Here is a 15572-nt window from a genome sequence, read left to right on the forward strand (position 1 = left end):
CTAGAATTGAGGAATTTTGAAAAATCTTTATTAATTTAGAAAAACATTTAAAAGTTTTAAAGCATTTTTAATTACTAAGTGAATGTCAGATGTCAGATGCGTAATGGATAAAGTTTTAAAAACGAAAGAATGTACATAGCTTAATTTGAAGCTAGAATTGAGCGCTCATTGCGAAGTACGAACCGGTTGTGATCTCTTCAGAATATCGACGACTCTAACGCCGAATTCCAATGAAATAGACGTTGGTTTTATTTAAAGGAGCTCGCAAGGCAGGTGGTTAGCTAAATTGAGATGTTCGTTAGGTCGGTAATGGTATGTATCGCGTCAATCTTGGCCCCAGTTATTCCTGCCGCCCGCGAAAACTGGCCGTGTGTGATTGGAAGACACTGCGCACTCCGCTATCTGATTCACTTTTGAAGTAATTCAGTCCTTGAATACTCAATGCTCCCGAGAATTATGTTTTAAATGTAAAATTAAATATTTATACATTGAAATCATTATATGGTTGAATAATATTAGTTTTATAATAAACAACATATCTATTTTTACAGTACAATACATTAAGTAGATACTAAAATTGAAAAACATTAACAGTCTTCTTGAAATAAACATTGATTATTTAAGTTCAATCAGATACAAGTAATAGTAAAAAATCAGTAAAATAAATACACTTATTGTAGAAATCAAGCCAAAGAAAGTAAAATTTTCATATTCCAATACGTCACAAAAGTTTCAAAAGACACAAGTTGTAACGCATTTTGAAAACAAGCCATTTTTACCATGTAAAAACGAAACACAGAAGTACATCTAATTTATGCTCTCATATCTGCTTTTAGCTACGTTTACTATTCACTGAGGGTCACCCTTGATTAATTTATGTAAGAAATGTACACTAAGAGACTGCTTATGTGACCAATAACCTACTCTTAATTCGGCAAATTTTTTTAAATTATAAGGTGACAAACAAAGACAAGTATATGATATTTCCCCTTCCTGAGCATTCCCTCCTCTGCCAAATCCACTTCTCCTTCCTAAATTTCGTTACAACAGAAGAGCGAAAATAGAACGTGTACTAAAATTAAGACCCCGGCACGCACACACATTACGAAACGCTGAATTGCGGAATAGATTAATTCAGTTAATATCGTAAAAGAAAATAATTTAGTAATGTCATATTACTTTTCACTTTAAGGATATAATCGTTACAACTAAGTATAGCGGCCTCAGGGTGTACTGTTAAGCAAATTAATTAACAAGGCGGTCGGGAATGGGCTCGCGGGCTTCGACTAATCAATTCTAAGTGGCAGCCATTTATCTGTTTGCTTTGAAAATTGACGATACGTTTTTCAGATACTTAATTTGATTGGTTTTAAACGAGAATGATAATTATTGTTGGGCAAATTCCTAACATCATTAAATGAACTGCATTACATTGAAAATAACAAATTGTCTATTTGTTTAGCTCATAAGTAACATAATTTAAGGATCATCTTCGTTAGAAAACCATCTTCGTAACAAGTACAAGTTTAAAGTCTAAGTTCGAAACCGAGCATTACAATAGACTAGCTATTGTCCGCGACTCCGTCTGCGTGGAATTTAGAAAAAACTGAATAAGTGGCCTATGTGTTCTTGCAGACTATGTTCTACATCTGTGCCAAATATCATCAAGATCCGTTCAGTCGTTCCGGAGATACCTTCAAACATCCATCCTTCGCATTTATAATATTAGTAAGATTGAAGATATCTTATACAAATAAAACAAATATTGACTAGAAAACAAGTACGACTTAGGGTCCTTCAAGAAGCGAGCGTATCACCATCTCAAAGGCCGGCAAAGCATTTGCGATTCCTCTGGTATTGCAGATGTCCATGGGCGTCGATGAACACCTTGGTGTTCCCGCTGCTCGTTTGCCCCCTTCTCTTATAAAAAAAAAGTAGATGAAAAAAAAGTTTACTTACACTTTGGAAACTTATCTTTGACTACCTTTTAAACTTAACAAACTTACCTGTACCTCATCCAGAGTGTTTTATTATGTTCATTTGCGTTTCTCGTGTTACCATTAACTTTAATACAAAGAAATTATTCGCTTTACAGTCGACCGTTTGTATATGCATTAGAACACAGAGCTGTTCGTGAGCTCTATTTGTTATGACTTTGCCTAACATGTTAAATGCACCGCTATTATATTTATATATAGAATGTAAGATCCTTGTTTCTGTAAAAGAAAACTTCGATAAAATGAAATTGAAATTACAAATAGTACTTATGTATTAAATTTGTTAATTTAACGTGATCTAGGACAAAAATAGTTTGTACCTTTAAGTCTTTATTAAAACACGTATAGCTGAGCTGAATCATGAAACAATTGGGAACCAAACGAAATTGTAAATAACAAGAAATTATTATATTAATCAATCTGTATTTTTTTCCTACTGAAAAAATATGCAAAACATATCGTCATTATCCTCAAAAAAACATGTTTAAACGGGGATTTTTGGTTTCAGAAACCTACAATTAGTTTGTGAAAAGTTCTGCCTAAAAATACGATATAGGTACGATTGCTTCCCACCAACATAGTAAACCAATGTAAACTTTAACGGTTCCATTAACTTCAAATCAGTATTTCAACTTACATTAATCAAGTGAATACGTTAAGTAGAGCTGTGAACATCTCAGTCTTCAACTTTTACATATAAATAGAGTTTTAGTAAAGATACAGTTCACCAGTTGGAATGCAATATCACACATTAGCTGCGAGTACAGCAATCAGTTATGCTTGTGAGATAATGCCGTGTTCTCTTCATGTTGATTTAAATGAATTCGCTTTTTGAAGTTATTTATTTTTATTTTTTTATTTTGGCTGCCATTACTTATTGTAGACTTATTGATTAAATACTCTGTAGAGTCAATAAATAGAAAATCTTAAACGTCATTCACACTTGTTTTTTATTTACTAGATTGTTTTACTGTTGAAATATCAAACAGAGATATACTTATTATTTATGAATAAAAGACTATAACAATATACAAAATATCGAGGTAGAGTACACAATTCGCATACCGACTGCAACTATGTGATGAGATAGAAATCGCACGCGCGGAATCCGCGGCTATCTATTCCAACCACATACCACGTAGATAACAATTTTAATGTATATAAATTACTAGCGTTTGCCCACGATTTCGTCCACGTGGAATTAAAACATATACATAGACTATGTTCTACATCTGTGTTAAATTTCATCAAGATGCGTTGAACCGTTACAGAGATACCTTCCAACATCCATCCATTAATCTATCCATCTAAACATTCGCATTTATAATACTCGTATTAGTAAAATAAAATTGTGATTTATATAAATCAGATGGTTTTGTCTTTATACTTAAAAATCATTACGAATTTAAATTAATGTGGCTAAAAAAGCGTAGCCTATACAGTATTGTTCACGCCTGAGGCTTAGCGGCAGAGATTTCATATGGCGCTATCATGTCTCTAGTAAATCAGTAGGGATGTTAAAAAAAAAATCGAATGTTTTAACGGACGAACTTCTGATGCAAAATTATTCATCTTAAAATCTTAGTAAGGACCATAACCTGATTCTATTTATCATCATCATCATCATCTCACTATACGTCCCCACCGAGGGGCTGGGAGCCTATCCCAAGGCCATAGTCAACCACGCTGGCCAAGTGCGAGTTGGTTGACTTCACACATATCATTGAATTTCTTCTCAGATATGTGCAGGTTGCATCACGATGTTTTCCTTCATCGTAAGAACGTCGGATAATTGTACATATGTAAATCGAAAATCACATTGGTACATGGTGGGATTCAAACCCAGGACCTGCAGATTGCAAGTCAAGTGCTTAACCCCTGAGTCACCGAGCCATAGTCATTCTATTTATGACTTATCAATATTCCAATCCATCCTCCAGAAGTCCTTTAGAGATAGTTTAGAAAGTGTAAATCCCCTTATACTCCATGGCGGGCCTATTAGAGAGTGGAATTATACGATATCTTATCGACATAATCGGGTGGCCGCTCGGTTATTGTTTATCGTCGTTTCCTGGACCGCCGGTTGAGAAAGTATCGATCGATAATATCGATTAATTATGAATGTTGTCCCGTAAGTGCATGCAATGACATCGATTTTTCAACAATGCGAGATATATTTCGCCCTCGAGGTTATTCGATTTAAATCTGAATTGTTTTGAATCGATTACATATTTAGATTAATAGGATTTAACTGGATCGCATAACTTAGTTATGCGATTTATATTTATACAAATTCTATGTCATTAAAAGATGAAAATTTATCTATAAGGTTATTGTTCAGTTACTTTCTGTCAAGTTTTCAGTGGGCCTACCACTAATATTTGTGACAATAGTCGTCTTATCGTTGTTGTCAAAATTTGTGCAGCGTCCTATCGGACGTAAAGTACACCAAAAACTTCATAATAATTTTGACATGATGAATATAATATGGAGATTCTCACAAATATAAATTTATAAATAAAGGCTGTTTACAAGTTTCCAATCATGTTTGAAAGCTGCTAAACAATCCGTTGCTATGGGAATCGATATAATATAGTTTCGGTTTTATTACGTGCGGTGTATACTGAAGTATTTATATTGTACTAGCGACCCGCCCCGGCTTCGCACGGGTGCAATGCAAAATATACCAACTACAGAATAAATGCACAATTTATTTAAGGTACTTAAATGGATAAGGATTAATGCTGTATTGTTTAAAATCACTTCGTAAAAGAATAAAAATGGTTATGCTGGGTTATCCCTAAGAGATAGACATATACCATCGCGGACTTTTTTGTTGAACTTTTTGATGTAGTATCTGTATTCATAAACAAGTGAATGATTTGTTATCTGTGCATTTTTATGTTTATTCAGAGGGTACATTAAAATATTAGTCTTGCTCAACATGGAGTTTTATTACATGGTGACAGCGGTGTTAAATTACGATTTTATTAGAAAAGTGTAGTTTTGCGCTAAAATGGAGCACGCTAGACCTCCAGCAGAATTAATTTTACAAGGTGGGCCGGCGGCGCGCGCAGACGCCTGGCGAAAGTGGTATAAACAGTTTCAAGTCTTTTTGAAAGCGTCGGGAGTACACAAAAGTACAAAAGATGTACAAAGCAGTCTGTTAGTGAATTTAATAGGCCCGGAAGGTTACGATGTGTATACTACGTTTAAATTTACGAAAGATGAGGACGCCGAGGATATCGAGATTTTGGTGAAAAAATTTAATGAACACTTTGGATCGAAGCAAAATACGACGATCACCAGATTTAAATTTTTTACGCGATCTCAAAACCGAGGGGAGTCCATAGACGAATATGTCACTGCACTTAAATTGTTGAGTCAGTCCTGTGAGTTCGAACATTTAGAAGACGGCTTGATACGCGACAGAATAGTTTGTGGAGTAGCGGATGGCGTCGTGAGGGAAAGATTACTCAGGACCGAGGATCTTACGCTGGCTAAGGCAGTAAAAATATGTCAGGCAAATGAAATGTCTAACGAGGAGACTCAGCAGATAGAAGAAACAAAAAGCGGATCGGCGGAGCCGGAGCCGGGAGCGTCGGGCCTCGCGGTGGACGCCGTGGCGGGCGCGTGGGGCAACGGGCGGCGCGGGCGCGGTCGCGGCGGCCAACAGCGCCCCCCGCCGGCGGCGCGTCGGCGCTCCGAAGTCTCGCCGCGAGTTAAATGTCTTTGTTGCGCTAATTACAATTGCAATAGCGATATTACCTGCCCAGCTAAAAAAGCTATTTGTTTTTTATGCAATCAAATAGGACATTTTAAAAAGTGTTGTCGGCAAAAGTTTTATAAAAAAGTAATGCAATTAAACGAAAGTTACGAAAGTGATAGTGATAAGGATCTTTATCATGTTTCGACTCTTCGTGAAAAGTGTAAGGACAACAAGTATGGCGGCAAATGGTATGAATATTTAATTTTAAATTGTAATGGAAATCGCGAGTTATTTAAGTTAGATACGGGTTCAGATCTAAATGTTATTTCTATAGATACGTTTAAAAGACTAGGATGCGACTTTGCTATTTTATATTCAGATAACACAAGAGCGCAGTCATTTTGTGGTAATTACTTAACTGTTGTCGGAGCATGTGATTTGTCATGGATATACAAAAGTCGTACATATAATTTGCATTTCATTGTTACTAAATATAATTGTCAAAGTGTACTCGGTAAAAATGCTTGTGAAGAATTAGGTATGATAAGGCGTATCCATACTATTGACATTACATCTTACGACGATTTGTTCAAGGGGTTGGGCAAGTTACCGGGTAAATATAAAATTGTAATCGATGAGAGTGTACAACCGTCGATATGTCCTGTTAGAAAAATACCTATAGGTGTTAGACAAAAGTTGTTAGTCGAATTGAATCGCATGACGGAGTTAGGCGTGATACGAAAAGTTTCTCATCCGACGGAGTGGGTTAACGCGATAGTGGTGGCCGCCAAGAAGGACGGCGGCATTCGCGTGTGTCTTGATCCGCGTCCGCTCAACAAAGCCGTGCGCCGCGCACACTACCCGTTGCCCACGCTCGCGGAGATAGCTTGCAGGCTGCAAGGGGCCACCGTTTTCAGCAAGCTCGACGCGCGCTCGGGTTTCTGGATGTGTGAGATCGATGATGCGAGCGCCGATTTATGTACCTTCGGGACGCCTTTCGGGCGTTACCAGTTCTTGCGCTTACCGTACGGAATTAATTGTGCACCGGAAGTTTTTCATTCAAAAATTCGACAGATTCTAGAGGATTTAGAAGGCGTTGACTCGTTCGTAGACGATATTGTCGTTTGGGGCGTAAATATCGAAGAACACGATAGGCGCTTAAAGGCCCTTCTCGATAGGGCCAGAGAAGTAGGTATTAAATTTAATCGTAAAAAATGTGAATTCGCCGTAAAACAAATTAATTATCTAGGTCATACTTTCAGCGCTAGCGGCATGCAAATAGATAAGAGTAAATTAAGGGCTATTACGGATATGCCACCACCTAAAGATAGGCCGTCTTTGGAACGTTTTTTGGGCATGGTTAATTATTTATCGAAATATATACCGAATTATTCCGAGGAAGTTTATCCGTTGAGATGTTTGTTAAAAAAGGATAGCGTGTGGTGCTGGGACAGGGTACAGGAGGCGGCGGTGACGCGCGTCAAGCGGCTGCTGAGCGGCGCGCCCGTGTTGGCGTTGTACGAGACGCGCGCGCCAGTACTGGTGTCGGTGGATGCGAGTGCGCGCGCGCTCGGCGCCGTACTGCTGCAGCGAGGTCGTCCCGTCGAGTTTGCCTCCATGACGCTTAACGATACGCAATGTCGCTATGCGCAGATTGAAAAGGAATTACTGGCTATCGTTTTTGCGTTGGAGCGGTTCCATCAATATGTTTTCGGTAGGTCGGACGTTACGGTGGAGACAGACCACAAACCATTAGAATCCTTGTTTAAGAAATCTTTGGACTCGGTGCCGGCTCGCCTCCAACGCATGATGTTGAGGGCACAAGCTTATGATTTTAAAGTTGTATACAAGCCCGGAAAGTATATGTATATTGCGGATACACTGTCGAGAGCGCCGCTAGGAGAAATATTGTCGGATAACATTAGTAACGAAGTCGAGGAGCAGACCTGTTTTTTGTTAGAAAATGTCAGATTCAGTAGTGAAAAAACAAAACTTGTTAAGGAATTTACAGCCAAAGATGAAGAGTGTCAACTTTTAATATCGTATATAGGTAACGGTTGGCCAGACAATAAATACGAAGTCGATGAACGTGTTCGCGCGCATTGGTCCTACAGGGAATTATTTGAATACGTCGATGGCATAATTTTTAAGGACAATCTTGTGTATATACCGCGCGGTCTGCGTAAGGAGATGATAGAACGCGTTCACGACGGGCACATGGGCATAGACCGTTGCAAGCGGCACGCGCGCGAAGTCATGTTCTGGCCGGGCATGTCGCGCGATGTCGAGCAGCGCGTGCGGCGCTGCGCAGCGTGTACAGAGCGCGCTCCGCGCCCCCCGCGTGAACCCCTCTTGTTTCATCACATACCTGATATACCCTGGGTCAAGGTAGGTTCAGATATTTTTCAAATAGGAAAAAACTATTATCTTATATTAGTGGATTACTTTTCGAATTTTGTTGAGGTAGTTATGTTAACGAATATTTGTAGCAGATCAGTTATCGGCGCTTTAAAGGAGCAATTTGCTCGACACGGCATTCCGGCCCATCTGGTGACAGACAACGGGCCCGCTTACGCGTCGAAAGAGTTCGCATCGTTTTGTAGGACGTGGGGTTTTGATCATATCACGACGTCGCCCCATTATCCGCAGTCGAATGGACGGAGTGAGAGAACTGTTAGAACCGTAAAAGAAATGTTAAAGAAATCGTATTTGTCGGGCACTGATTTTTATCTAGGATTATTAAATTTTCGAGCGACACCGCGTGACGGCATCGCTTCACCTTCGGAGTTATTGATGGGTCGTAGGATAAATACTCGGCTTCCCATTCATCTGAGCAAACTTAAACCTTCTCGAGACAATAGCGAAGATTATAAAAACATTCGAGAAAAACAATTTAAGTGTAAAACTAGATACGACTGGCACTCGAGGGCGCTCCCGGAGCTGCAGGCCGGGCAGGAGGTGATCATCGCGGACGGAGTGAGTCGGCGCAGGCGCGGCCGTGTGCAGGCGCGCGCTGCGCAACCACGATCTTATTTTGTTAGTGATGCCGCGGGCAGATGTTACAGACGTAATAGGCGGCATTTGATTAATATTGGTCAGCAGGGCAGTGCCTATGGCGCTACTGAACCCACTGAGAGCGGCTGCATCCCGGGAACGTCTAGCGCAGACTCGGCATTACATCGCGACCTAGGTAACGAGGCCACCACAATCGCAACGTCTTCACTCTTACCCAATAATAATGAGAAAAAAATTGATGTTAGGCAGGCGGCTATTTCAGCGAAAAATAAGTTTAAAAATTTGTTTCCGTAATTGAAGTTTAAAATACTTATTTAGTTTTACATTAAGCTAAATGTTAATAGTTTATTTTTTTTTCTCTGTTATTATTAAGGTTAAAAAAAAAAAAAGTATTTACTTTATGTTAAGTTTAAGTTTTGCTGTTCTAATTAGTTTGTAAGATTTTTGCATAGTGTTTTGGTTAAAAAAAAAAAAAAAGAAAAAAAAAAAAAAAAAAAAGAAGGAGGATGATGTAGTATCTGTATTCATAAACAAGTGAATGATTTGTTATCGGTGCATTTTTATGTTTATTCAGAGGGTACATTAAAATATTAGTCTTGCTCAACATGGAGTTTTATTACACTTTTTAAGGTGAACAATACTGTAGTACATTATTTTGGTCTATCTCGTAGGGTTTAGCCAGCGTTTGCAATATAAGCGCAAAAAAACGTGCTTATTTACGACATCACATTAGAAAACTTTAAATTTATCAGTGTTTCTCTACTATATTATGCATTTATTATACATACAAACCTTCCTTAAGAATCACTCTATCTATTAAAAAAAACCGCGTCAAAATCCGTTGCGTAGTTTTAAAGATCTAAGCATACATACGGACATACAGCGAAAGCGACTTTGTTTTATACTATGTATTGATTATAATTATAAAAAAAAAAATTAAACAAGTGTATAACACATGTTGATCAAATCCTTAGTTCGAGGTACTATAACTATTGCAACCACACATCAAAGATGGCTTTATGTATTAAATACAAAAGATTGTGCAACACAAGTGTACGTCAGTACTTGGTTCAATGGAGATGTATATCACAGAGTAGGTCGCTCGAAATCATCGATTGTTCAACTCGCATCGCTCGTTATTAGGGCGAGTTCACAATAAAATATATATCGTACTAAATGTCAAATACGAAACGAGATTTTTGTACCGTATTCTATCGATAACTCTCTGTTTTAATGCTCTAATTATAGTGTAGCTTATCTTGGATAGAGATTAATAGACGCTTAACATTATAAAGATTTCTATTGGTTAAATATTTATGTATCTTTGTTGTTACAATGATACAGCTGTCTATAGAATATTGTATCACTGTATACAAAACAACAAACTAATCTTAAAGTCAATTTAGATGCAACATTGTCTTCAATCTTAAAAATCACTTCAATAAACTGATAAGAACTTCATTGGTATGTGTCGGAAATAATGAATTGAGATAGACAGTCGATGTTATGTATACAAGTTAACTAGTAAAAACAAAAGTTAGAAATATAAATAATAGTAATAAGCAACTGATCATTTCTTAAAAGACGAAAGACATATAACATTTTTTTTAACAATAGTAGAGCCAGTAACAATAACGTCAGCTGAAAAAAAACGTGACTTACTTTAATAAAATTAATACAGTTATAAATAAACTATATTTGTTTAGTTTATTGAAAATGTGTATTTGACGGAAGAAGGAATGGACAGGAAGGGGAAATGTTTTCATTCTGTGCGTCCCCTCCTCCGTCGATTAAAGGTAGGCAACCCATCTGCAATTGCGCATGTATGTGAGCAGCGGTTGCTTCACTTTTTTGCGCAAATTCCACTTACAGCTTTTTTCGTGAATAGTAAACTAAACGATGTTATAACATGCGAAAGCATTTACATCTCACAACTACTATTCGATCCAAAGTTTAAGATTATAGAAAGGAATACACTTACTCGGATACATTAACCGTATCGAACATAACAGAATCCGCATACAATCGCGACATCTGCATTTACCACTATATAAAGTATATCTCATTCAATGCAAACACAACATTTCTTGTCTCACATTACGAGTGAGGGTGCATTATGTTCGTATTAACTGTTTTATGAACAAAACACTTCTATTTGTGTGGCTTTGTAATCTGTCTTAATGACAATATGCTATTGATCTTCGACTTTCCTGAGCGAAGACTACATTCATTGTGATGTATGTTTGCATTATTTCAAATATACCTATGTACTTACATTTACTTCGTAGATACTCGTGTATATACTCTATACTTATAACTAGAAATTATTAGATCTGTATGTTTGAGATTGAAAAACTATCATGAGCAAACGAGTAAATCACTAGTCCTACGTGTGATTTCTTCAGATTTAATTTCAATTTGAACATTTATCATGTCATCATCAGCTCACTATACGTCCCCACCGAGGGGCTCGGAGCCTACCCCAAGTTAGGAGTGACTAGGCCATAGTCAACCACGCTGGCCAAGTACGGATTGGTTGACTTCACACATATCATTAAATTTCTTCTCAGATATGTGCAGGTTGCAAATGTACATATGAAAATCGAAAATCGAAAAACACATTGGTACATGGCGGGATTCGAACCCAGGACCTGCAGATTGCAAGTCAAGTGCTTAACCCCTGAGCCACCGACGCTCTTTTATCATGTGACTGTTTAAAAATGTACTTAAGTATGTACAAAAATATCTAAAGAATTTTTCTCTTTTGTTACAGTTTTCAAACGCTTTGACATAAATCACCAGCCGTCTAACACATCGAATTTTGGATTTTCTAAGGTAAGAAATATAAAAAGCTACTATAAAAAGTTATATGCAAGTTATCCAACAAGAAAATTCAACATCCACTCCTTACTTATTCATAAAATATCGTTCACTAAAATCTCTCATTCCGCATAAACTTTGAAATATTAAATTCTCGTATTGTTCCCACGATTCCCACGGCAAGCACTCCGGGAACTGTTTACGTCTGTCACTTTCCTTCAATAAGTATTCCAGTACGTTAAAAAGGGACACACTGAGTCATAAAGTTAATTTAAACTGTTACGTAAGGCAACATTAAGAAGGCGTGGTACTCGGCAACCGTTCATTAACTTTGATTTGGGCATTTTAACCATAATTTTGAAGTGATTTTTCTTAAGACCCTAAATGAATTGTAATATACGAATTTAATAATGAAAATGTTTTTTTAATATATTAACGCTTTTAAATACAAAACTTTCACGTCTTTTCACTCAATGGGGACAGACAGAAATGAAAACAATAATGTAACTGGGTTACCTTTAAAATGGGTCGATCTGATTGAGTCGGCAAAACTTCCATGGTAAGGGATTTGTTGTATCTTTAGTAGAGAGCGAATTAATTTTATGGAACTAAGTTAGTATTATGTGCAAATATAAAGCTCCTACCTTGTAAATCTCATGCATAATTTTCAACTCGAGATTCTATCAGAGGAAGGGTAGATATTATATATCGAATAATTGAATATTTGTATCATAAAAGCCTTAATAGTTGTTTGAGAAAACATTAACTTCAATATTAGACTATTAAATCATCATTTCAATAGGCATGTTTATAAAATCACTAGTTGTCGCTCGCGACTCCGTCAGCACGTAATTAAAGAGCTTAATAACTAGCCTCTATGTTCTTGCAGGCTATGTTCTACATCTGTGTCAAATTTCGTCAAGATCCGTTTAGCGGTACTGGAGATAACTTCTAACAAACATCCATCCATCCATCCATCTATCTAAACATTAGCAATGATATCTTGATAATTCAATCGGTATCATACTAACTTAATTTATTATCTAGTTTTATATGCTTTTTTATGTTACGTTATCATTATGAAATTAATGATCATCACATAAATAGGAACCACATCAATAACCAACAAACATCATTGATGTGAAAACTTATAAATATTAACCTAATCAGGAAATTATAAGCTAAGTCAGCAAACTAGTCAGTGACAGTAAGTTACAATATAATCCATAGTGTCAGTATGAGTTACAATAGAACTAATTCCTCTATAGAAATGAACAGCTGTGACCCAACCTCTTGCGAGAAATAGGCAGTTGTCGTCGTGTGGCGAGATGGCGGGCCGATTGTGTGCCAACTATATATATTCCCGCCATAATTCAAATGTAATGGAGACCGGGAACACACAACTGATATACATAATAGGCAAATATTTACATTTACTTTCACGTTAGCCTCGCTTATGACACGAAACTTACGTGGTTGTATGAGAATAATTTCGATTTGAGACGAAAATGTCTACAGTTACAGATTTCCTTGAAATTAATATTAGATTTGTGTACTTGAGAATCAAGTTCTAAATTGTAAGTTTGTTTTCTGCAAAATCAATGAAAAGTTAGTGTATGTTATAGTCATTAAGAAAATTTTAATAAACCATTTATACCTCTGAATAAATTTCACTATTACATCCTGTTATAATCATCCAGTAGACGAAAATTATTTATTTTGTACAAACCTTTGCTTTTAGGCTTTGAACGGCTTCCTAATGATGATGACGCAGAACGGGAAACTTCTCTACATATCTGACAATGCGGCTGAATATCTTGGACATTCTATGGTGAGTTATTTATTTCATAAATTAAAATTGCAACTGTCTACTACTAGACATAATTCGACTCTAATTCCCTTGCAAAGATTCTTAAACGGCAGCCGGCCATCTGAATTCGCGTAATAGAGAGGCGACCGTTGCCCGTAGACGTCTCAAATGCAGATGCGTTGCCTACCTTTAATCAATTTCATCATTTCAAATAATTTTTATTTACCAAATTATCTTCAACAGAGTCTGGAACTGAAGTCCAATTAGTATTGTTTAGATTGATATGTATTGTGAGATTTCAAATCGAATTCCCTAACTCCTATCCTCGTAGAAGATGATAAGAGACGAGCTTTCCTCTAACACTTAATTGATTACAATAATATATCTTTTTTTAACAGCCATGTTCCTGTCATTTCTACTTTAGATTAATCGAATCTCTGTTAACCTCTATTTGAGTACGTTCTTTATTTTAATTAAGCTTCAACATATAAGATTGTATTATCAAAGCTATAAAAAGAAACTATAATGGATGTTAGTATCTTAATTAATTTAGATAAATGGTCTACACAAGCTTCGAGTGCGAGAAATTTCTTTAATGGTGGTTCCATTTACGCCTCTGTTTCTCTTCCTTAACTCTTTTTGTTTTATATAATGACTGTCTAACTGTTTGCAAAAATTCATCATCAGCCCGCTAAACTGAGGGGCTCGGAGCCTACACTTAATCCCTAATCTAGGACTATTCGGCCATAGTCTATCACGCTGTCCCAGTGCGGGTTGGTTGACTTCACACGTATCTTTGAATTTCTTTGAAATGTGTACGTTACATCACGATGTTTTCTTTCACGGAAAGAAAATTTGTTTGCAAAACTTAAAATTAATAAAAGCACGATTTCGGTCTATAAACGTATTTTATTCGTAATTCATGTAACACTTTATATTTATAACAATTTTAGTGGTAATTATTTGCACAGCGTCTACAATCAGTGTACCATCTTTTTGTTTTATTTTATAACAAAACAAAATGATAGTTAAACATTTTAAATCAGCAATAGACAAACACGTTCTTCTACGACATGAAACGACAAACAAGACCAGTCGCGGTAATAAAAGCGAAATCAATATCTCGGTACGCCCAATTTTTCTTAAAGCACAAAGCGCGCCGGTGGGTCCGGACTGCGGGTACAAATCGTACCGCATTTGACCCCGAATACTTCCTCGTTAGCTAGCGTCCGTATCCCCCGCACCCCCGCACCCGCACCCCCCGCGCACTCTGCGGCGTCGGTAAATTAATCACTATGCTTTATTGTTCGGTGCGGGCCGTCCGCGACCGATAGACCACCTACAGGATGATGCTTAAAAGTGTTTAAATCTAGTATTTTAGAACTCTTGTTATAAATGTTTGCATAACTAATAAATATTTATCTTAAATAAGAATTGTATGTGAATGTAGTTGAATTAAATTAAACAGAACTAATAGACTTAATGGAATAAAGTAAATATGTGCGAAAAGTACCAGAGTCTTATCTGGACTATTGATCTTAATCTATTATAGTATTATTCAATTCAAATACTTTAATTATGTAATTTAAAAATAAGTGTAAAACAAAGAAAAACAGCCTGTATACAGTGACGAATTTGGCGGTCGGCGCGTGTGAAACCACCCTGGTACAGATGTATCTACAAGTAATGATAGCTCCTCAATGTATTCAAATTGTGATTGATTGGTGGAACTGCATTGACGCAGCGCTTCTCTCGTATCAAAACTATAACAATGTCGCAAGGTAAATTTACTCCAATGTTTTGGAGTAAATAGTTTTATGTATATGTCACAGGCTTATTATATAATTTCACCGTTTACAAACAGCATTTTGCAGGGGTTTTATATAAACACGGCGTTATATAAATTACTTTAGGCAAATGGTAATTGCCGCGTCATTTTATATCATACATAAATATTTGACTCTCTATTAAAACGCTGTTTACAAAAAGGCGCGGCAAAATGAAGAATTTTGTTCTATTTCTTGCTAAAGCCGTCTATGTTAATCAAAACAAACAATAATGGTGTTATTAAACATGGTAAAAATACTACGTTTTATAAGGACTTTTCATTGTTAAAGGCTCTAAATTTTCTTAGGTCACATTTATATAATCTATAATATAATATTGGCAAGTCACGAGACAAAATGTCTAATTCTATTTAGCTCTTTACTTTTAAATAGAC

At 36.6% G+C, this 15572-nt stretch overlaps 1 protein-coding gene across 2 annotated transcripts in view; it reads left to right on the forward strand.

Moving 5' to 3' along the window:
- LOC106707720 (hypoxia-inducible factor 1-alpha) overlaps positions 1-15572 on the forward strand; it is a 116037-nt gene that overhangs the window by 46441 nt on the left and 54024 nt on the right. For both annotated transcript variants that reach the window (XM_014499129.2, XM_014499130.2), the window contains 2 exons: positions 11495-11556; positions 13283-13372. In XM_014499129.2, coding sequence (XP_014354615.2) covers positions 11495-11556; positions 13283-13372 — 152 coding nt within the window. The remainder of the gene's footprint in view (positions 1-11494; positions 11557-13282; positions 13373-15572) is intronic.

The sequence above is a fragment of the Papilio machaon genome, chromosome 18, assembly GCF_912999745.1.
Source record: "Papilio machaon chromosome 18, ilPapMach1.1, whole genome shotgun sequence".
In the NCBI taxonomy this organism is placed as follows: Eukaryota; Metazoa; Arthropoda; class Insecta; order Lepidoptera; family Papilionidae; genus Papilio; species Papilio machaon.